This window comes from Pseudophryne corroboree, chromosome 3 (genome assembly GCF_028390025.1).
Source record: "Pseudophryne corroboree isolate aPseCor3 chromosome 3, aPseCor3.hap2, whole genome shotgun sequence".
Lineage (NCBI taxonomy): Eukaryota > Metazoa > Chordata > Amphibia > Anura > Myobatrachidae > Pseudophryne > Pseudophryne corroboree.
In genome coordinates, this window is record NC_086446.1 from 177,865,790 (window position 1) to 177,890,091 (window position 24,302).

Here is a 24,302-nt window from a genome sequence, read left to right on the forward strand (position 1 = left end):
GAAAATGGCGCTGAACGCTGCAGGGTCCGCGCTGAGGGGACGCTCCGCCCCCAAAATGGCGCTGTCTTCCCGCTCTTCATCTGATTATACTGGCCAGAGGATTGATGCTGGCTGAGATCCTGGGACCCCGACAGGCTTTGTGACCAGTGTAGGGTGTAAGCGCTGGCCCGAGGCGCCCCTCATCGCGCCGCACTATGTTCCCGGAGCGCAGTTAATACTGCGCTCCTACCCTGCTGCCGCCATCGTCACACCGGCCACCAGCTTGCAAGGGGGGTCCGTGTCTTACTTGCCACAGTCTTCAGCTCTGTAAGGGAGTGGCGGCATGCTGTTGGGGTGAGCGATCCCCTGTGGCGGTGAGCGATCTATCCCCTCAGGAGCTCAGTGTCCTGTCAGCGGAGTAAGTGGCTCAGACCCCGCAGGGCGGACACTACTCGCCCCCCCCCCCCTTAGTCCCACGCTGCAGGGAGGCTGTTGCCAGCAGCCTCCCCATAAAATTAAAAAAAAACTCTAAAATAACTTTTTTCTAGAAAAGCTCTGGAGAGCTACCCTAGCTGTGACCGGCTCCTCCGGGCACATTTGCTAAACGGAGTCTGGTAGGAGGGGCATAGAGGGAGGAGCCAGCCCACACTCTCAAACTCTTAAAGTGCCAATGGCTCCTGGTGGACCCTATACCCCATGGTACTAATGTGGACCCCAGCATCCTCTGGGACGTAAGAGAAAATAGGATTTTAATACCTACCGGTAAATCCTTTTCTCTTAGTCCGTAGAGGATGCTGGGGACTCCGTAAGGACCATGGGTTTAGACGGGATCCGCAGGAGACATGGGCACACTATAAGACTTTGAATGGGTGTGAACTGGCTCCTCCCTCTATGCCCCTCCTCCAGACCTCAGTTAGAAAACTGTGCCCAGGGAGACGGACATTTCGAGGAAAGAATTTATTGTTTAAACACGGTGAGTGTCATACCAGCTCACACCACAAACATACCGCAGAACGTGACATTCAATAGAATACCAGCCAACGGTATGAACAATACACAGCCACATGCTGAGAGAACATGTAACACAACCAGTGTCAACACAACCAATAATAAGACACCGCATGCCAATGCATGCACAACGTCAGCAACAGCCTGACAGAAAAGAAACACCACAAGAGTGTAACCATAACCAACATGGCAGTCAACAACAACGCATGCAACGGCATGACCAACGACAGTCACAAACTGACTGAACTCAACGCAACATGAGCGTAACTACAACCAATAACTGCAGACACAGTACGCACTGGGACGGGCGCCCAGCATCCTCTACGGACTAAGAGAAAAGGATTTACCGGTAGGTATTAAAATCCTCTTTTCTCATATGTCCTAGAGGATGCTGGGGACTCCGTAAGGACCATGGGGTTTATACCAAAGCTCCAGACCGGGAGGGAGAGTGCGGATGACTCTGCAGCACCGATTGAGCAAACATGAGGTCCCCATCAGCCAGGGTATCAAACTTGTAGAGCTTAGCAAAAGTGTTTGAACCCGACCAAGTATCCGCTCGGCAAAGGTGAACCACCGAGACCCCTCGGGCATCTGCCCAAGAAGAGCCCATCTTCCTAATAGAATGGGTCACCACCGACTTCGGTAACGTCAATCCAGCCGTAGAACGAGCACGCCGAATCGTATCACAGATCTAGCATGTAACAGACTGCAGAAACGCAGGCACCCCAATCACGCTGGGAGCATACCGGACAAACAGAGCCTCTGTTTCCCCAATCTGAACCAAAGTGGCGACATAAATATTCAAAGCCCTGACTACAGCGAAAGACCTTGAATCAGCCAATGCTTAAGAAACCACAGGCATCAAATAGGCTGGTTTCTGCGAAACACCGAAACCACTTTTGGCAGAACTATTATCAGAGTTCTCAATTCCGCTCTATCCACCTGGAAGATCAAACAGGGCTCTTGTGAGACCCAGCCGCTACTTCCGACATCCGCCTTGCGGAGGCCAAAGCCAAAAGCATGACCACTCTCCAAGAGAGAATTTTTTTTAACACAACCTTTATAATGTTTCCAATCAGTGTGACACAAGAGAACGCAACACCACGTCAAGGTCCCACGGTGCCAATGGGGGCACAAATGGAGGGTGGATGTGCAGTACTCCTTCCACGAAGGTCCGAACTTCCGGAAAGGTTGCCAAATCTTTCTGGAAAGAAAATTTATAAAGCCAAAACCGCACTTAAACGGAGCCTAACTTTTAGGCCTGCACCCACACCTGCTAGCAAAGAATGGAGAAGAACGACCCAGCTGAAATCTTCCGTAGTAGCTGTCTTGGGTTCACACCAAGACACATATTTTCTCCAAACATGGTGGTAAGGCTTTGCCGTTACTTCTTTTCTAGCCCGAAGAAGTATGGAAACGACTTCACTGGGAATACCCTTTCTGGCTAGGATATGGCGTTCAACCGCCACGCCGTCAAACGCAGCCTCGGTAAGTCTTGATACACACCCGGATCTTGCTGTAACAGTTCCTCACATAGAGGAAGCGGCCAGGGATCTTCTATGAGTAAATCTTGAAGAACTGGATACCAAGCCCTCCTTGTTTAGACCGGAACAATGAGGATCGCCTGAACCTTTGTTCTTCTTACGTTTATCACCTTCAGAAGAGTGAAAACGGAGGGGACACATAGACCGACTGAAAACACCCAAGGTGTCCCGAGGACGTCCACCGCCATAGCTTGAGTGTCCCCTGACCTGGGACAATATCCCTGAGATCTCTCGTTGAGGCGAGACGCCAACATGTCCAATTGAGGCACTTCTCCAAGACTTGTCGCTTCAGTGAAAACTTCTCGATAACGACTGTATTTCTCCCGAATGGAGATTGCGTCTGCAGAGGAATCTATTTCTCCGTCGTTCACATCCGGAACGAAGACTTCTAATATAGCGTTTACCAGTCTTTTCACCCAGCAGAAAACTTTTTCGGCATCTGCCATTGGCGCTTTGCTCCTTGTTCCGCCCTAGCGGCCTACTTACACCACTACTGTCAAGTCGTCCGACAGAATTAACACGGGCAGATCACGAAGCATATGTTCATTGAAAATAGCTCTTAATCCAAGAAAACTTATTTCAGACAAGCTTCCCAGCTTGACCTTTTCCTCTGGAAATACTTCCCTTGCCAGGACTGCTCCCCAGTCTCGGAGATCTGCATGCATGGACACCAGGATCTCATCCTGGATTCCGAACCTTCGTCCCTCTAGGAGGTGAGAACAGAGCAGACACCACAGGAGCGATATCCTGGCCATTAGGATTATATTCAGGCGCATGTGCAGGTGAGACCTGGGCCACATTTCCAACTTGCCCCGTGAAAACCACTCTGCCATTTTACCTGCTCACCAAAAAGGCCTCTTAGGCCGCACCCATCTTCTTCATCAACGGAACATATTCATGATTGTCACCGCAAATCTGATCCGACTCCGGATCCTCAGACCTCTTTCCACAGGAACACACAGAACCTCAACCGTTCAGTATCTACTCTGATACCCACCTCCGACGTCTGCGTCGTTGGGAACAGCCTTCCCGTGTTGAAGAACAGTCAGAGAGAAACAACGATTTGCACCTGTGTCTTGACCTCGCCTTAATCAGGAGAGTGTCCCAGTACAGAATAACAATGGCTCTCACTACTGAAAGAATACCATCCTACTGCCATCACTCCGGTGAAATGGCAAATACAATCCTGGATATCAACCCAGGTAAGCTGAATGCGGAGAAAAACGCATTTAAACCCCTTTCTACCTTTACGGGCTGGAGCGCCCTGACCTGAGAGAATCCATCTTGTAGTTCAACTTCGTAAGGAGAAATCTTTGTTTTCCCCTTTTTTTTTTTAACAGGGACAGCAGGACAATGCCCTGAACCTGACGCAACTCTGGTATGGCGTTGCGTACTACCTCCCCTTCCAGAGGGGAAACGGCAAGATCTATTTGAAAAATCAGTAAGGGAAACCATCTGTAAACGCCAGTATGTCCCCCTTTGGATTCTATAATTGACTCACAGGTCCAAGTCCATTCCCGGACTGACTGAAGCGTAGTAGACGAGTTCCCACCGAAGTGGGCTCCAGCCAGATAGACCCAGCGACATGCGGTGGATGTGGTAGAAACAGAAAACGACATCCGCTTCTGCGAACCTAACAAGGCTGCAGAACTCTTACCTTTTCACCTTCCACAATCTAGACCGAAAGGGAAAAAAGAACTGTATCGAACCGGTTAAAATGACTGCATCCCACAACAGAATGCGTCACCAACCGTTGTGAGGGAATCTAACTCACGAAGTTAGACTTACCAGTGGTATCCGCCGAGAATGACTGAACTGAGGCCTCCCCAAACCACGGTACACCGTCCCAGGGAAAAACTCCAGTATCTCTCTGAGTCAGCCTCAGCATTCCCCCGACCACACCTCCTGCCGTCGCACGGCAGCCTGCCGCAATGTTATAGAGAAGAATCAACATAAGAAACATCCCCCACTCTGTTTAGGACAATTCTATCGGATGGCTTTCCGAATACAAACTCTCCCCCATGTGCATGTAATGCAAATAACTCCAAAGCATATAAATAAAATATCACTTAGCTTCCTGTGTACGATCCTTTGTGACAGGGCCCCGTATCGACCAGGAGTTGACTTTCACAGTATTCTATCCGCGGCAGAAAAGAATAATCATTCGGACTCCTTGTGAGTATCTGAGACCAACTCGTCACGGCCGACCTAGAGCTTTATCAACAGAGCGACCAGCACATGAGAAGGAATACTTTTACTTCAGCATTCATTAGAAATCGTAATATGACTATACATAATGTAATACACATATACACACATATCCTATATATACACTATACATATAATCGGATTGTCCGGAACCGTCGGGTCCCTAGTGACATTAATGTGTTCTGAATGTGTATGACCATGTACTGAATGCCCCAGTTGTGGCTCTAACAGGAAACCTTATGGTCGACAGAAAACCTAGTATTCGTCGACAGCAGGGAGTAGTGACCAGGCAAAATAACATTCTTGTGACCCCGAGGGAAGTATACATACATAATTTTAATAACACTCCCCCACAAATATTACCATGTCTGTGCTTGAGCTACAGGCCCATGGGACCGTACCATACATATACATATAAATATATATACACAGGTGTAAGGCAGTTACAGCAAGTTAATTTACACCCAGTAATAACAGGTGGTGCCGACAGGGTCACCCACATACTACTGTGTCTCCCATACAGTGTTTACTTATGAAAAGCATACAAGTACCAACCTGCTGACACTGCATCTACTGAATCAAGTACCAACAGGCATCGGCGATGCCGACAGGGATCCCCATAGCTGTTTTTGACAGAGCACTCCCGCATGTCGACACATGTGGACTAACAAGCTATAGTGGGTATATCTGACAGGGAACACACAGACATATATGCACAACACAATGATTTCATGCCCATTATCTAAAAATAGTGCTATATATCCCTCTATATAGCACTAACACACTGTGCCTCCCCTCGTTTGCACTATACACATGCTTTTGCGGGGACATGGAGAAAATGGCGCTGAATCCTGTTGTGAGGGCCAAGCCCCGCCCCTCCTCGGCGCGCTTCAGCCCCGTTATTAATATAACTTTTTCTGCTGGCAGGGGTCCGTATACAGTGCCTATGCACTGTATACTCGTTTTGCCAGACTCACTATAAGGTATATATTGCTGCCCAGGGAACCCCCCCTGCGCCCTGCACCCTTATACAGCCGTTGGTGTGTGGGAGCAATGGCACGCAGCGCGACACCTCTGAGACTCGGAAGTCTTCTGCCGTCACTTAAGTCTTCTACTATTCTCATACTCACCCGGCTTCTTTCTACTGGCTTCTGTGAGGGGGGTGACGGCGCGGCTCCGGGAACAAGCAGCTAGGCGCACCAAGTGATCGAACCCTCTGGAGCCAATGGTGTCCAGTAGCCTAAGAAGCAGAGCCTTTAACTCACAGAAGTAGGTCTGACTTCTCTCCCCTCAGTCCCACGAAGCAGAGAGCCTGTAGCCAGCAGGTCTCTCTGAAAATAAAAAACCTAAGATAAAGTCTTTTAGAGAAACTCAGTAGAGCTCCCCTAGTGGGTGTCCAGTCTGTCCTGGGAACAGAATCTAACTGAGGTTTGGAGGAGGGGCATAGAGGGAGGAGCCAGTTCACACCCACTCAAAGTCTTATAGTGTACCCATGTCTCCTGCGGATCCAGTCTATACCCATGGTCCTTGCGGAGTCCCCAGCATCCTCTAGGACGTATGAGAAATAAGGTTTTAAAATGTACACATGTGCAATCAAAGCCACATTCGCCTCTTTATATGCCATCAGACCCCTCCTCTGCAGGACACCAGCATTTGTCACACATGTCCCCATGCTCACCAGCTACTGACAGTAGCGCCCCTTATTCACATTATACCATACAGTATGAACCAAAATTCTCATTACGCCACACAGTATGAGCAGAAATTCAGATTAGGCCACACAGTATTAGCCGAAATTCACATTACGCCACACAGTATGAGCCAAAACTCACATTATACCACACAGTATGAGCCAAAACTCACATTGTATCACACAGTATGAGCCAAAACTCACATTACACCACATAGTATGAGCCAAAACTCACATTACACCACACAGTATGAGCCAAAACTCACATTACGCCACACAGTATGAGCCGAAATTCACATTTAGCCACACAGTATGAGTCGAAATTCACATTATACCACACAGTATGAGCCGAAACTCACATTAAGCCATACAGTATGAGCCGAAACTCACAATACGCCACATAGTATGAGCCAAAATTCACATTACGCCACATAGGATGAGTCATCTCCTCCCCGTGTTGCCTCTCAGCAATACCATCTCACCCAACCCCCGCGTCATCTCTCGGCACAACATCATCTCCTGTGTCTATCTGCTATGCAATCATGTTCCGCCTGTCTCTCACCCCCCCCCCCCACTCCCTTCATTCACTCTGTGTAAAAAAAACCCCACTTCAGTCTATGTCTCCCCTCCACCCCTTCATTCTATGTTTCTCTGCCACCCCCACACCCCCTTCTATGTCTCTCCGTGTGTGTATCCCCTCCCCCTTCTGTGTCTCCTTTAGCCACCGTCACCCTCTGGGAGCCAGGAGCCGATGTACGATGAGGCCAGCACAATGGTGGGTGGGCAGTGGGGGTGCGGCTCCAGGGTGGTGAGAGGTGCGGGTACAATGCTCTGGCCGGAAGGCCACCGAGGGTCGGGGCCATTTGGACTGGCCCAATCCGCCCCTGCGCATCGCACTACAGTGATGAAACAGAAAATAAACGGGAGCTTCCGGCAGCAAAGGCTGCTGGGAGCTGTAGTTTATTTTCTATTACATTACTGTAGTGCCACTGCCGGCTCCTACTTAGATTAAAATCATGTTGCGGGGCCCCCTCGCACTCACACGGCTCTAATTGGATGATCTGGCCGCATAGCGGGTTGTAAATCCGCTATTAGTACGGGGGTGCCGGACATTAGGTGGTGCCTGTGCACACCAGGCACCCCCCCGTGCGCACGCCAGTGCAGCTCATCCAGCTGCCCCCCTCTCTCAAGGTAGCGTCTAGTTCCCTCTCTTACCTGAGATGATGCTGCTGCTGGCTAGGAGGGTGGAGGAGTAGGAACTAGAGAGGAGAGTGCTGGCCATCGTCACCGCATACACTCCAGTTCCGGGCTTCCTAGGGCCACCGCCGCGGTAGTGACCCGGGACAGCTCCAACAGAAACAGCCGGGTCCCGCCACTGCTTCTCCCACCGCCTATGGGTGACTGGACAAGCGGATCCAGCACTGAATCTGCTGTCCAATCACAGCTGTCTCGCTGACAGGGGCATGCCTGAAAGCCCATCCCAGGCTGTCAGCGAGGCACTTGTATAAGTGTCGCTTTCCCCTCTCTTTCTAATGGGCTTTTACAGCCCAGTGCTTGGCCCCGCCCCCCGCTTTGTCCCTCTTCCCACCGTCTACGGGAGGCACCAGCTATCAGTGTCTCCCAAACTAATTTCATAGACTAAAATTATTAAAATAATATTAAGAAGATACATATGTCACAGAATGTGTGTTTTATCTATCTCCTTTGTATTATTTTAATCATTAATGACAGGGGAGGCACTGACTCCCCTGACTGCATGTCCCTTATTCCAGGGGGGGGGGGAGCAAGGCACCTTGGCCGGAGCGATGTGAGAGAAGGGTACACTAAAATGTGGTCATATATGCTGAAACCTACATAATGATACCCCCAAAACTTTTTTTTTTTTTTTTTAAACTGTATCAACCTATTCTATGTCAACCTTTTGCATGTCGACCAATTGCCTATCCTCACTGTACATCTATTGATCCACACCGATGGGCAACACCTCCACAGATCCTCTCTAGAAGGGTGAATACGTCTATTCTAGTCACCAGGAAGGCAGCAATAATAAAAGGGACTGTCCTCGGGCTGCAGGGTGTATGGGGAACCCCGGCCACATCCATACCGTAGTAGTAGTAGTAGTAGTAAGTATCACTCATTCCCACCTCCAAAAAATCGTGCTCCCGCGTATAACAGACCCTGCGCGGTGCAGTGACAGCCATAGGGGACTCTATGTTCCTCTTCACAGGCAACACCGGCAGATCCACCGCACGCAGCATGTCAGGGCTGGATAACGCAGCGATCAGCTCCGGGGGCACCATGCGTCCTGCTGATGCTGCTTATTGCTGGTTGTGTATACCCCGATTTTGGTAGATGCGCTGCAGACGAGCTAACAAGAGACTATATTACACCTTGTCGTCTCAGACCCAAGAACTCAACCTTCATGTGTGGCTTTTAGACAAGTGAGTGTGGTGGAGGCAGCAGAGTAGGATGTAGGCCGCCATGTTTTCGGAGACCCAATAACTCTCTGAGAAAAAACCACGTCGCACACTTCCGGGTGTCCGCTGTGTGCGTTCCACGTCTCCTTGCTGCACACTGCACAGGCCGCGCTCTCCTCCCGCGGGGCCGTTGTCATGGATACCGCTGCCGGTGACTCCTGATTCGGTGTCCGGTATCTGATTACGTAGCAGCACGTATCCCGTGTGTGGATGCCGGAGGCACAGCCTGAATCCTATGCAGGGCCTATGACCGGGCGTGAATCCTCCGGCCTCCAGTGACAGGTATACCCCGGTGTTATTATATATGTAGTTTTCCCTTTAATATTTGCTCGTTATTAACATCCTGTAGTACTGACAGCCTGTTGGCAACAATGGTGCTGTGTAATGTGTAGCAGTCATTCATTGTTTATCAGGTTTTGTATTTCCTGTTACCTGGAAATAGCTGGTTGTTCTGTGTTAAAAAATAAATAGCAATGTTTATTTAGCAAATATTGCCAATGGCATCTACTCCCCAAAGATGGTGCTAGCGCCTATTCACTGCTGAGTGGTGTTGTCCATACACATGCCCGCTTGTGCTAGCATGCATGGCATCCTGTAACCCCAAACACACATGACAACCTGTGACCCTGCACGCCTGCCAGCCTTTGAACCCACGCATGCCAGTCTGTGACCCACACATGCCTGCACCTGCACGCATGCCCGCCTGTCACCCACACATAATGGCAATTGCTAGTTATTTGTTACGCGCACAAATAATAAAAGCAAATGCACTATTGTAGACAAAAAGTGATTGGACACCCCTGCGCAAGCAAAATGGTGTGCTCCTGCATCAGACACATGTTCGTGAAGGTATAAAACAGGCAGAGATCATTTGCTTACAAAATGGCTTGTCGGAAGGAGCTAGCAGAGTTCGAAAAGGGGAGCATTATAGGCTGCTCAATCAGAAGTATGAGTGTGAGAATCATTACAGAAGGTTCCTAAATCCACTGTGTCTTTTGTCATTAATGTGTGGAAAAAGAACGGTCATTGCATGAATGCACCTCACCCTGGAAGACCCCTGAAACTGCACCCCAGGGGCCAGAGAGTGCTAACCAGGGAGCCAGAAAGAACAGGGGTCATACCATGAATACCATTGCACACAAGTTCCAAATGGCCACTAATGTGCCGGTTTCAACACTCTGTAAGTAACGTCAGCTCCAGGCTGTGCGCCGTACACAGCGAGCCCCAACATCCGCTCCTGGCTGTGCGCCGTACACAGCGAGCCCCAACATCCGCTCCTGGCTGTGCGCCGTACACAGCGAGCCCCAACACCAGCTCCAGGCTGTGCAACGTACACTGAGCCCCAACATCTGCTCTAGGCTGTGTTATACACAGTCAGCCCCAACATCAGCTCCAGGCTGTGTACAGTACACAGCGCAAACCAACATCAGCTCTAGGCTGAGCGCTGTACACGGCGAGCCCCAACATTTGCTCCAGGCTGTGCACCATACACAGCGAGCCCCAAAATCAGCTCCAGGCTGTGCTCCATACACAGCAAGCCCCAACATCAGCTCCAGGCTGTGCGCCATACACAGTGAGCCCCAACATCAGCTCCAGGCTGTGTGCTGTACACGACGAGCCCCAACATCTGCTCTAGGCTGTGCGCCATACACAGCGAACCCCAACATCAGCTCCAGGCTGTGGGCCATACACAGCGAGCCCCAACATCAGCTCCAGGCTGTGCGCAATACACAGCGAGCCCCAACATCAGCGCCAGGCTGTGCACAGTACACAGCGCGAACCAACATCAGCTCTAGGCTGTGCGCTGTACACAGAGAGCCCCAACATCAGCTCCAGGCTGTTCACCGTACACAGCGAGCTCAAATACATTAGCATCAATTCCAGGATGTGCGCTGTGCAACGCAAACAACAATTCCAGACTGTGCTGTATATACAGTTTACTCAAGCATCTATTCCAGGCTGGGTACCATACTTCGTGAACTCAGGTTATGCACTAATCTAAACAAGACTCTATCACCAGTGCCAGAAGGTGTGCTATATCCAGGTAACGCTGCAGGGGGGAGTTAGGCTGTGGGAGGTTTAGGTGCTGCATGGGGGAGTTAGGCTGCTGGAGGGCTCAGTTAGGCTGTGGAGGGAGTCAGGCTGCCGGAGGTTTATGTGCTACAGGGGGGAGTTAGGTTGCGGGTGGGCTCAGTTAAGCTGTGGAGGGAGTCGGGCTGCGGGAGGTTTAGGTGCTATAGGGGGGAGTTAGGTTGCGGGTGGGCTCAGTTGGGCTGTGGAGGGAGTCAGGCTGTGGGAGGTTTAGGTGCTGCATGGGGGAGTTCGGCTGCGGGTGGGATCAGTTAGGCTGTGGAGGGAGTCAGTTTGCCGGAGGTTTAGGTGCTGCATGGGGGAGTTAGGCCGCGAGAGGGCTCAGTTATGCTGTGAAGGGAGTCGGGCTGCCGGAGGTTTAGGTGCTGCAGGGGGAAGTTAGGCTGCGGGTTTGCTCAGTTAGGCTGTGGGAGGGAGTCAGGCTGCAGGTGGTTTAGGATTAGGGAGTGAGGGAAGGAAGTGTAAATGTTGGTATGCCACTGTATATACCACCCATAATCCGGCAAAGTGGATAAACCGACATAGTGCTGGAATTACTCCGCATTCCGCATCCGTATTAACAACTTGCATGAGGAGGGGCTTCATCAAGTCACCTAGGGGGTAATTCCAAGTTGATCGCAGCAGGATTTTTGTTAGCAATTGGGCAAAACCATGTGCACTGCAGGGGAGGCAGATATAACATGTGCAGAGAGAGTTAGATTTGGGTGGGGTGTGTTCAATCTGCAAACTAATTTGCAGTGTAAAAATAAAGCAGCCAGTATTTACCCTGCACAGAAATAAAATAACCCACCCAAATCTAACTCTTTCTGCACATGTTATATCTGCCTCCCCTGCAGTGCACATGGTTTTGCCCAATTGCTAAAAAAAATCCTGCTGCGATCAACTTGGAATTACCCCCCTAGCTTCCATCCACTCTACTTTTACAAAAGCCAGCCCTAGGTTTTCTTACCTGGATCAACAAAACCCCAGAGACCTAACTGAGATAACTTGTATTTGAAATGTTCTTTGTATGTACAGTAAGAAGTTTCTATAAAATTGATTGTATTGTTTTGCTGACACTCATAGGGTTCAACTATGAATGATCGGCATTGTACTACATTAGATTGTGCTGCCCTCTGGTTGTCACTTCATGGTTTTATAAACATAGAAACATAGAATTTGTCGGCAGATAAGAACCACTTGGCCCATCTAGTCTGCCCCTTATTTTTTTTTTTTTTTAATATTATTTTTTATCACTAACCTTATTTGATCCTTATTTCTTTGTAAGGATATCCTTATGTCTATCCCATGCATGTTTAAATTGCTCTACTGTCTTAGCCTCTACCACCTCTGATGGGAGGCTATTCCACTTGTCCACTACCCTTTCTGTGAAATAATTTTTCCGCAAATTTCCCCTGAACCTCCCCCCCTCCAGTCTCAGTGCATGTCCTCGTGTCCTATTGCTTCTCTTCATTTATACCTGCTTCCTTTTCAATTACTGTACTGAGCTCTACGCCTAGGGACTAGTCACCTATTTCACATTCCAAGGGGTCAATCCAAGAAGCTGCAATTTACGCGCGTGTACTAGTAAGTGCGTCTAGTGCACAAAAATCCACGAATATAGGGCGAAATAGGGTGGCAAGGGGGCAAGTTCTGATGCTGTTGCTGGTGTTCACACCCTTTGCATGAGGAGTGGATTAATTGGATTGAACCCCAAAGGTGAGTTCACAGACTGGTGTGGGAAAGACCATCTTGATCACGCAGGAACACAAGTTGGTCTACAGAGGCACAGACTGGCATGTGGTAACAAAAGCTAGTGTGTGAGGACACAAGCTGAGTTACATGGACATAGTCTGGCTTGTAGAGTGACACTGGCTCCCCTCCTTTATCCCAGAGAGCTCAGTACAGCATACCTCCCAACTTTAGAAAGCGGGTATGGGGCGTGGCTTCGCTGGTATGAGGCGTAGTTTCATGGAGGGTGCCGTGATCGCTGACCACGCCCCCATTTTCGCTGCTGTGGGGGCATGCTCAGCGCCCTGTGATCTGGCATGCCCCCTGTCCCTCTCTCCCAATGAACAGACACAGCATCTATTCATCGTTGCTCTGCTAAGCAGAGCAGCAAGTGATAGACAATCTCCCAACTGCTCCTCTGTACGTGGGACACTGCGACCTGCGGGCGGGACAGTCCCAGAAAAACGGGAATGTCCCTCCAAAATCGGGACAGTTGGGAGGTATGGTCCAAAAGCATAAAACCTGGAAAAATATTGCATTCATATACATTGTACTGCATATTTTTACTGTTTTTTTTTTATTTATTTTTAAATATAATTAGTCACATTACTTTATAAGTGATCCTGTGACACACTCATGACAAATTAAGAATTGGTGCAACAAAATCTAGGGAGAAGCAGTGTAGAATATGAGTTGGATCTGAGTGTTTTGGTTGATTGATCGACTTCTGTCTGTATATATGTTTATGAACATTGCATATTGTCAGAGATGTGTGCACCACGTGAAGTCCTGGGACTTTCTTTCCTGTTGTGTATTGACACCGCATGGAACCTTCTCAGAAAGGAATGTAACCGTAGTTCTTCCATTTGTTTCTGAGCAGGAAGAGCGCAGTGCTGCACGTCTAAGCAGCTGACCGAGTAGGAGAAAGGCTGGCCCAGTGGTGAGGCAAGTGCATTATTGCTGAAGTGTAGGGAGAGGGGTGGGGTTAATGGTCTTATTACTGTAGTTTGGAGGGTTTGAGTTGTTTACCTAAAAGTGGTGTGGACAGCATTGCTACCGTGTTTGAAGGGAAAGTAGACGGTGGATGACCTATGTCTAAAGTGTTTGCTTTGGGGGTCATTCCGAGTTGATCGCACGCTGCCGATTTTTGCAGCGCAGCGATCAGGTTACTACTGCGCATGCGTGTGCACCGCAATGCGCAGGCGCATCGTACGGGTACAAACAGCATTGTTGCTGTGCAATGCTTCTAGCGACGATTCCATTCGCACAGCCGTTCGCAAGGAGATTGACAGAAAGAGGGCGTTTATGGGTGTCAACTGACTGTTTTCTGGGAGTGGTAGGGAAAACGCAGGCGTATCCAGGCGTTTGCAGGGCGGGTGTCTGACATCAATTTCGGGACCGGACAGGCTGAAGTGATCGCAAGGGCTGAGTAAGTTCAGACCTACTCAGAAACTGCAAAAAAACTTTTTCATCCCGCTCAGCTGCACATGCGATCGCACACTTGCAAAGCGAAAATACACTCCCCCGTGGGCGGCGATTATACGTTTGCACGGCTGCAAAAAGTAGCTAGCGAGCGATCAACTCGGAATGAGGGCCTATATCTCTTGCTTGCTGATTCCTACATCCGAATGCATGGCATCTCCCACACCAGCTAAACCTGTTGAAATGACCCAACTACTGAGAATTTGTTCATACCTATCACAAGAGGCCACTTGCAGAATATTTTCCACTGTAACTTCAAATTCCCAATTTGCCCATATATTTAGGTTATAGATTTTCATGGAATACCACAGGGATCCATGTTGTGCCCTGTTTATTCTAATGTATTTTTGCTTAACTTGATTTGAAACTGTAGTCTAATGAGGTTTCAATATCTAAAACCATTAAAATTTTCATTGTGCCTCAGATCTTTCACAATGAGTGAATTCCGAATACACCACGATGTAAATGAGCTCATCAGTCTTCTCCGTGTGCATGGAACTGAGGGAGCTGAGCTTTACACAGATCTCTTACAGAAGAATCGCACCCCATATGTCACCACCAGTGTGTCTGCACACAGTGCCAAGGTAATCCACCTCTGTCTTTTGCTCTCATTCCTGCCATAAAAAATATGCTGAGGGACATTTTTGAAACTGTTCTTCCTTAAATACACCGTTATGCAGCCCATATCATCCAGTTGGATTCTATGCACCATTTTTGATTTGAGATTAGGAAATTAAAGCAGTTATCTACAGGTTAATGTACTAGGTGCCGATCTCTTGGAACCAGCTTGATTACAGCAAGAGTCCCATTAAATTAAATTTTTTTCTTTAGGTTAAAATAGCAGAGTTTTCTAGAACACCAGAAGATTTTCTCAAGAAATATGAAGAGTTAAAATCAAAGAACACACGCAACCTTGACCCACTAGTGTACCTGCTCTCCAAGCTCACAGAGGACAAGGAGGTAAGGGGGCGCCTGTTAAAATTAAAATTGATGATACAGTAATTACTGTGAGGCTTGTTGACTTCGAACAAAAGGTCTAACGGACAAATTCAGACCTTGTTAGCTAATGGGTAAAACCATGTGCAGTGCAGGGGGGGCGGGGGCAGATATAACACGTGCAGAGAGAGTTAGATTTGGGTGGGGGGGGGGGGGGGGGGTGTAAACTGAAATCTAAATTGCAGTGTAAAATTAAAGCCGCCAGTATTTACCCTGCACAATAACAATATAACCCACCCAAATCTAACTCTGCAAACGTTATATCTTTGGACAATGGGGGTAATTCAGCAGCAAATTTGTTAGCTAGTGGGCAAAACCATGTGCAGTGCAGGTGGGGCAGATATAACATTTGCCTCCGATATTGCGAAGGTCTTTCATTCTTATTTTCTCTTACGTCCTAGAGGATGCTGGGGACTCCGTAAGGACCATGGGGATAGACGGGCTCCGCAGGAGACATGGGCACTAAAAAGAACTTTAGATATGGGTGTGCACTGGCTCCTCCCTCTATGCCCCTCCTCCAGACCTCAGTTTGATACTGTGCCCAGAGGAGACTGGGTGCATTACAGGGAGCTCTCCTGAGTTTCCCCAAAAGAAAGTATTTTGTTAGGTTTTTTATTTTCAGGGAGCCTCCTGGCAACAGGCTCCCTGCATCGTGGGACTGAGGGGAGAGAAGCAGACCTACTTAAATGCTAGGCTCTGCTTCTTAGGCTACTGGACACCATTAGCTCCAGAGGGAGTCGGAATGCAGGTCTCTCCTTGCAGTTCGTCCCGGAGCCGCGCCGCCGTCCTCTTCACAGAGCCGAAAGATAGAAGCCGGGTGAGTATATGAAGAAAGAAGACTTCAAAGGCGGCAGAAGACTTCGGATCTTCACTGAGGTAACGCGCAGCGCCATTGCTCCCACACAACACACACACGGCAGGCACTGTAAGGGTGCAGGGCGCAGGGGGGGCGCCCTGGGCAGCAATTAAACCTCTTCTCTGGCATTTTAAGATATATATGGGCTTTGCTCTGTATATATAGGAGAACCCCCGGCAGTTTTCAAATCAATCGAGCGGGACCGAAGCCCGCCGCTGAGGGGGCGGGGCTTGATCCTCAGCACTCGCCAGCGCCATTTTCTCCACAGCACACGCTGAGAAGCTGGCTCCCCGGACTCTCCCCTGCTGAACACGGTGACAGAGGGTTTGAAAGAGGGGGGGGTACATAATTTGGCGCAGTGTTATACATATAATTATAAAAAGCGCTATCTGGGTAATTTGTTTCCCTGGGTCATTGGCGCTGGGTGTGTGCTGGCATACTCTCTCTCTGTCTCTCCAAAGGGCCTTGTGGGGGAACTGTCTCCAGATAGAGAATTCCCTGAGTGTGTGGTGTGTCGGTACGCGTGTGTCGGCATGTCTGAAGCGGAAGGCTCTTCTAGAGAGGAGGTGGAGCAAATGAGTGTGGTGTCTCCGTCGGCAACGCCGACACCTGACTGGTTGGATATGTGGAATGTTTTAAATGCAAATGTGAATTTATTGCACAAAAGGTTGGACAAAGCTGAGTCCAGGGAAGGCACAGGGAGTTTAGCCCTGCCTTTCTCTATGTCACAGGGAGCTCCTGGGTCTCAAAAGCGCTAACTATCCCAAATAGTAGACACGGATACCGACACGGATTCTGATTCCAGTGTCGACTACGATGATGCAAAGTTGCAGCCAAAATTGGCTAAAAGTATTCATTATATGATTATCCTTTCCTCCATCTCATGAGCTGAACGAATTATTTGAAAAGGCTTGGAAATCTCCAGATAAAAAACTGCAGATTCCCAAAAGGATTCTTATGGAGTATCCTTTCCCGACTAAGGACAGGATATGGTGGGAATCCTCCCCAAGGGTGGACAAAGCGTTGACACGCTTATCCAAAAAGATAGCGCTGCCATCTCAAGATATGGCATCCCTGAAGGATCCTGCTGATCGCAGGCAGGAGACTACCTTGAAATCTATTTACACACATACTGGTACTTTACTCAGACCGGCGATAGCGTCGGCTTGGGTTTGTAGCGCTGTAGCGGCGTGGACAGATACCTTATCTGCTGATATAGATTCGCTGGATAAAGAAACCATTTTATTGACCCTGGGTCATATTAAAGATGCTGTCCTATATATGAGAGATGCTCAGAGAGACATTGGCCTACTGGGTTCCAGGGCCAACGCTATGGCGATTTTGGCTAGGCGAGCCCTATGGACCCGACAATGGACGGGCGATGCCGACTCGAAGAGGCATATGGAGGTTTTACCTTACAAGGGTGAGGAATTATTTGGGGAAGGTCTCACGGACCATGTTTCCACGGCTACGGCAGGTAAATCAACTTTTTTGCCTTATGTTTCCTCACAGCCTAAGAAAACGCCACATTATCAGATGCAGTCCTTTCGTTTGCATAAAGCCAAGAGAGTGCGGGGATCTTCCTTTCTTGCCAGAGGTAAGGGCAAGGGGAAAAAGCTGCCAGCCACAGCTAGTTCCCAGGAGCAGAAGTCCTCCCCGGCCTCTACAAAATCCACCGCATGATGCTGGGGCTCCGCTGAGGGAGTCCGCCCCAGTGGGGGCACGTCTTCGACTTTTCAGCCACATCTGGGTTCAATCACAGGTGGATCCCTGGGCAATAGAAATTGTTTCCCAGGGTTACAAGCTGGAATTCGAAGAGGTGCCTCCTCGCCGGTTTTTCAAATCGGCCCTGCCGGCTTCTCCCCCAGAGAGGGAGATAGTGTTAGTAGCTATTCAAAAATTGTGTCTTCAACAAGTGGTGGTCAAAGTCCACCTGCTGCAGCAGGGGATGGGGTATTACTCAACCCTGTTTGTAGTCCCGAAACCGGACGGTTCGGTCAGGCCCATCTTGAATTTAAAATCCTTAAACCTATACTTAAAAAGGTTCAAGTTCAAGATGGAGTCGCTCAGAGCGGTCATCGCCAGCCTGGAAGGGGGGGATTATATGGTGTCCCTGGACATAAAGGATGCATACCTTCATGTCCCCATATATCCGCCTCATCAGGCGTTCCTGAGGTTTGCTGTACAGGATTGTCATTACCAATTTCAGACGTTGCCGTTTGGGCTTTCCACGGCCCAGAGGATTTTCACCAAGGTAATGGCGGAAATGATGGTGCTCCTGCGCAAGCAGGGTGTCACAATTATCCCGTACTTGGACGATCTCCTAATAAAAGCGAGATCGAGAGAACAGTTGCTGGACAGCGTATCACTCTCCCTGAGTGTGTTGCAACAGCACGGCTGGATTCTCTATTCCGAAGTCATAGTTGATTCCAACGACTCGTTTGCCCTTCTTAGGCATGATTCTGGATACAGACCAGAAAAGGATTTATCTTTTCCGATGGAAAAGGCCCAAGAACTCATGTCTTTGGTCAGGGAACTATTGAAGCCAACGAGGGTGTCGGTGCATCACTGCCCTCAAGTTCTGGGAAAGATGGTGGTGACTTACGAGGCCATTCCATTCGGCAGGTTCCATGCGAGAACTTTTCAGTGGGTCCTTCTGGACAAGTGGTCCGGGTCACATCTACAGATTCATCAGATGATCACCCTGTCCCCCAGGGCCAGGGTATCTCTCCTGTGGTGGCTGCAAAGTGCTCACCTTCTGGAGGGTCGCAGGTTCAGCATTCAGGACTGGGTTCTGGTAACCATGGACGCGAGCCTCCGAGGTTGGGGTGCAGTCACACAGGGAAGAAACTTCCAGGGTCTCTGGTCAAGCCAGGAGGCTTGTCTTCACATCAACGTACTGGAGTTGAGGGCCATATACAACGCCCTTCGACAAGCGGAAAATTTGCTTCGCGACCTACCGGTTCTGATCCAGTCAGACAACATCACCGCAGTGGCGCATGTAAACCGCCAAGGCGGAACAAAGAGCAGAGTAGCAATGGCGGAAGCCACCAGGATTCTTCGCTGGGCGGAAAATCATGTAAGTGCCCTGACAGCAGTCTTCATTCTGGGAGTGGACAACTGGGAAGCAGACTTCCTCAGCAGACACGATGTACATCCAGGAGAGTGGAGACTTCATCAGGAAGTCTTCGCAGAGATTGCAAGTCGGTGGGGACTGCCCCAGATAGACATGATGGCGTCACGCCTCAACAAGAAACTACCGAAGTATTGCGCCAGGTCGAGGGACCCTCAGGCAGTGGCGGTGGACACCCTGGTGACACCATGGGTGTTTCAGTCGGTCTATGTGTTCCCTCCTCTTCCGCTCATCTCAAAGATATTGAGAATCATAAGACGAAGAGGAGGACAGGTATCCGGATCTGCAGGAAATGCTCACAGAAGATCCGTGGCCTTTTCCTCTCAGAGAGGACCTGTTACAGCAGGGCCCTGTCTGTTCCAAGACTTACCGCGGCTACGTTTGACGGCATGGCGGTTGAACGCCGGATCCTAGCGGAAAAACGCAATCCGGATGAGGTCATTCCTACTCTGATAAAGGCTAGGAAAGACGTGACAGTGAAACATTATCACCGTATATGGAGAAAGTACATATCTTGGTGTGAGTCCAGGAATGCTCCTCCGGAAGAATTCCATTTGGGCCGTTTCCTTCACTTCCTACAAACGGGAGTGAATTTGGGCCTAAAATTAGGCTCCATTAAGGTTCAGATTTCGGCCCTATCCATTTTCTTTCAGAAGGAATTGGCTTCTCTCCCAGAAGTCCAGACTTTTGTGAAGGGAGTGCTGCATATCCAGCCTCCTTTTGTACCTCCGGTGGCACCCTGGAACCTTAACGTGGTGTTGCGGTTCCTTAAGTCTCACTGGTTTGAACCACTTAAAACGGTGGAATTTAAATATCTCACTTGGAAAGTGGTCATGTTGTTGGCCTTGGCATCGGCAAGGCGAGTGTCAGAGTTGGCGACTTTATCTCATAAAAGCCCCTATCTGATTTTCCATGTGGATAGAGCAGAGTTGCGGATTCGTCCTCAATTTTTGCCCAGGGTGGTTTCTTCTTTTCATATGAACCAACCTATTGTGGTACCTGTGGCTACACGGGACTTGGAAGATTCCGAGGGGTATATTTACTAAGCTCCCGATTTTGACCGAGATGGTGTTTTTTCTACACAGTGTCATCTCGGTCATTTACTAAACACAAATCTCGGCAGTGATGAGGGCATTCGTATTTTTTTTTAAGTCAACGGAAAAAAATACGAATGAATACACCATTGGTCAAATACGCCTGTTATTTGGTAGAACTCGGTAATTTACCAAGAATTCGTATTTGTATTTTTCACCGTGAAAGGTCCATTACGTTCGTGTTCAAGATAGAATCGTAAAAAAATACGACGAAAAAATAGACCTGCTTTTGAAAAGCGTGTTTACATGTGTTGCACCCTCACCAAAAATTACACATATAATTGTGATACTTTAAAAGGTCAATAAGTACAAGATTAACATCTCACCCTCAGAAATGGTAGAAATAACGATTATCCACAACATTTTTATGTTTAAACCACAAATATGTTTATTAAAGTGTGAAAGTGTGTACATTGCAAACGTCAACAGACAGTGTTAACCCCACTTATGCATCTGCCATCTGCAGAGGCTGGCTTTATTTTTTTCGTGTAGCCTTGGAGGCTTCAGAAGTGGGGCCAGGGACATGAGCTCTTGATCTGCTTGACCTCCTTATTGGGGAGGTCACTGGGGTATTTATTGGAGTTGTAGTTCCTGAGCTAGTGCTCGCTTGTTGGGAGTGTAAAGCACTTATGTTGTGGCTTAAGTTAGTGAGTGTAGCATTTAATTGGTTATTAGAGTCCGTGTTATTGTCTATAATTCTACCCAGACTTTCTGTAAGGCTATTGTTCCTTTCAAGGAGATGCAGGTAGTTTTGGTGTTGCCTCATTTGTTCATCCAGAATTCGCTGTAAAGTGGTCATCATGGTGCTGTTTTCTGCCCGCATTTGCTCCAGACAAGTCGCCACACGACTGGTTTCCAAATGTTCTCTGCTGAGATTTCGACTTATGCGTGGCATGTAATGTGGCAGACTTGCCAGCAGCTGATTTTGTCTTTGGAGACAGTCTGAATTGAGCCTCTGGTGGTTTGCCCAGTTGGCCCAAAATGTCTGCTCTTCAGTTTGAGCCAGTGGTGTACTTGGGCTCATTATTGGTTGCGGACTTGTTTGTTGTGGAGGCGGGGCCACAGGTACCGTGCTAGGTTGCGTTGTCTGTAATGGGCGGAGATCCAGAACAAACGTGGCATCAGTTTGCAGTGTCTGCTGGTCCGTGGGCATGCTGTCATCATCTGTGTGTGGTATAAGAATACAACATTGTAGTAATATGCAACATGTATTTTATACTTCTATCATATTGCATTGCATTTATTATTCTGTTTGTCAAAAAATAACACATATGTTTGTAACAAAAGCCACAACAAATATTTTTCTTAATGGAAGACCCTATTTTGTTTTAGGTTCGTGGTTTTGATTGATTTAAAAACATTAGACAATCAGGAATAGACAAAAAAACAATCATGTACGAACCCTGTTGAAGTAAGATGAGGCAGAAAACACAACATGAATGGCATAGTAGACCAACATTTTTTTCTTTTTTGTAAGGTCGCAGGAGCAGGGACTTCTTTCCTCATGTTCCTTTTCTTTAATTATTTTCACTATCTTATACTCAATACTCCCTTTGATGGCACCTAACACCGGCTTTTCTAAACCTGTCCTATTTTGTCCTGTAGTATAACTGTGCTTTTCAAGGTTTGCAGATTTAATTATGTACTGTGTTATGGGCGCTGCGGATCCCTTGTGCCGCCATATAAATCAAGGAAAATATTAATAATAAGATTAAAACCCAATAAGCAATGATACTCATCTGCTGAAGCTTGCCCAGCAGATTATGGTGTGCACTTTAATAAGCATTATATTACTGTATACCTCAAGTGTGCACTCATGTAGTTTGGTTGCTTTAGTGAGGAGGTGTTCAGCCCTTTACATTAATGTTTGTTTTAGTAGCAAAAAAAATTATACTGACGCTGCATTACTGTGTGTTTGTTTCGTTGACATAATTATCAGAAGTACACTGTGTTTGTAAGTGTTCAGATGTGTTATTTTATGGACTCACCAGCCAGATGAGCGGATTCTGCTTCCCGTGTTGGGGAAGGTGCCAGTAATTGTGATGGTGGCCTTGAGGACACAGTAGAGATGCGTCTGTGAGGGGGAGATGCAGATGTGGCCCTCGGGAGATCTGGCCGTGGTCTTTTCAATGCCACGTGTTTGCGGCTGGATGTTGGTTGTCCTGTGCGCATTTGCGGACTAAGGTGTGGCCTGGATGGGACTATGGAAAAACGCAATACATTAGTGTATTTTCAAAAATATATTTTGGCTAAAAAAAACCCATAAAGGATACTTTATCTGTAGTAGCAGCAGCATCCTCCTGTGCAACATTTGTCCTGCTACTACAGGCTGCTCTTTGTGACACTGAAAAATATTTAGCATTATGGTATGTATTTTTGCCAAAACATTTACAACATGATAATCAACATTAGCCATGTAGCCATTAGGACAATCAAAACCATACCTGTGTTTTGAAAATTGTTATTAAAAATAGTCCGCCCTATATTGTCGTCAGCAAGTACAGATATAATATACATCTAAAAATACAACAACATGACCACACCTGCTTACTTTACCAAAAACACCTATGCTTACTACAACATAGATGTTTGCCACAAACAAGGAATGTGCAGTAAAACACTACATAACAAATGCTATATTCAAATACCACATATGCTTACAACTTATACATACAGTAGAACTGACAAAAATCAGCTGCAGCAAATATACCATCTGATACTGAAAACAAAAAACCATGCTAAGCACATTCAACATAAATGGATAAAGGTAATGGTTACAACTAGGAACACAACGTTTTACACACATCACTACTTCAACAATTTGTACCAGACAGCGTAAGCCAATATTAATAGGTTTAAACATTAAACTATCAAACTGGGAACATACAAATTGCAAAAAATACAGTATGGTCTGAGCCCCATATGGCACACATAATCGTTCCTTTTACATAACGTAAATGATGGTGAAAATCCAAAAAAAAACCCCACAAACATTTCATATGTCATAATACATATCCCTCACACACAAACACATTAAAACAACACATCCTCAATGCAACAAATATGCCAAACACTAAAAACAGTTTTGCCCACATTAAAACGCATTTTTAAAACAATTACACTGATAAGAAGAAACAAAACAATACTCACCATCCTGCCTGGGCCGATCAGAATCTCTGACATGAGTGGCACGGACAACTTCGTGTGGAATAATGCGACGCACGGGCTCCTCCCACTCAGCATATGTGGCAATGAAAGGATGGCCACCCCCAGTTTGTCGGGCTGACTTTGCCTCCTTGGCCATCTTTGCCTTTACCCTGCGCTTTATGTCATAAAATCGCTTTCGGTAAGTGTCCTCAGTCCGCCTCACCACACCCTCGCAGTTCACTGCCGAAACTACTTGACCCCACAGCACAGCCTTTCTGCGAGATGTCACGTTGGAGGCCTGAGGGCCAAACAGGTGCCGATGATGACGCATTAACTCATTCACCAATGCCACATTTTCTGCTTGACTAAATTTTACATTTCTGCCTGTCTTCGTAGTGGTGCGTGGCTGCGGAGCGCCATCAGCATCACTCTCACTGGAGGCCGCAGCAGCAACCTCACCCTCCTCCTCTGCCTCACTAACCTCCTCCCTCTCACTCACCTCCTCCACCTCACTCACCTCCTCCCTCTCACTCACCTCCTCCACCACACTCACCTCTGACTGGGACATAATCAGGACAAACAACAAATAACACTGAGAAAAAAAAAACAGTAAACACACTCCTCCACTACCACTACACACCACACACCAAACACACACTCACTCACAAACAATGACAATAGACGTAAAAAAAAAAACAAAGACAAAAAACTAGACAAACTTTTAAATAACTACACAACAAGTATGACAAGACTACTTACACACACAGTACAGCACTCAACAATCGCAAAGAACCTCCTCCAAACCGCCAAAAACTCCAAACAACTCACCAACTCCTAAGACACCTTCCTCTCACCTCTCCACTAACTAAACCCACGAAGTGCGGCCG

General features: G+C 47.9%; 2 protein-coding genes across 3 annotated transcripts in view; one reads left to right on the top strand and one right to left on the bottom strand.

The window, feature by feature from the left end:
- Positions 1-8,903, bottom strand: part of ZNF511 (zinc finger protein 511) — an 89,356-nt gene extending 80,453 nt beyond the window's left edge. The window contains exon 1 of the mRNA XM_063958631.1: positions 8,574-8,903. Within this exon, the coding sequence (XP_063814701.1) occupies positions 8,574-8,729 (156 nt within the window). The 5' untranslated portion in view covers positions 8,730-8,903. The remainder of the gene's footprint in view (positions 1-8,573) is intronic.
- A 110-nt stretch (positions 8,904-9,013) lies between these two features.
- The window catches only part of TUBGCP2 (tubulin gamma complex component 2), a 132,611-nt gene continuing 117,322 nt past the window's right edge, over positions 9,014-24,302 (top strand). Inside the window, exons 1-4 of one of the 2 annotated variants that reach the window (XM_063958630.1) lie at positions 9,014-9,188; positions 13,588-13,652; positions 14,614-14,773; positions 15,021-15,149. In XM_063958630.1, the coding sequence (XP_063814700.1) occupies positions 14,624-14,773; positions 15,021-15,149 (279 nt within the window). In that variant the 5' untranslated portion in view covers positions 9,014-9,188; positions 13,588-13,652; positions 14,614-14,623. The remainder of the gene's footprint in view (positions 9,189-13,587; positions 13,653-14,613; positions 14,774-15,020; positions 15,150-24,302) is intronic. The other variant, XM_063958629.1, reaches the window with a different exon arrangement.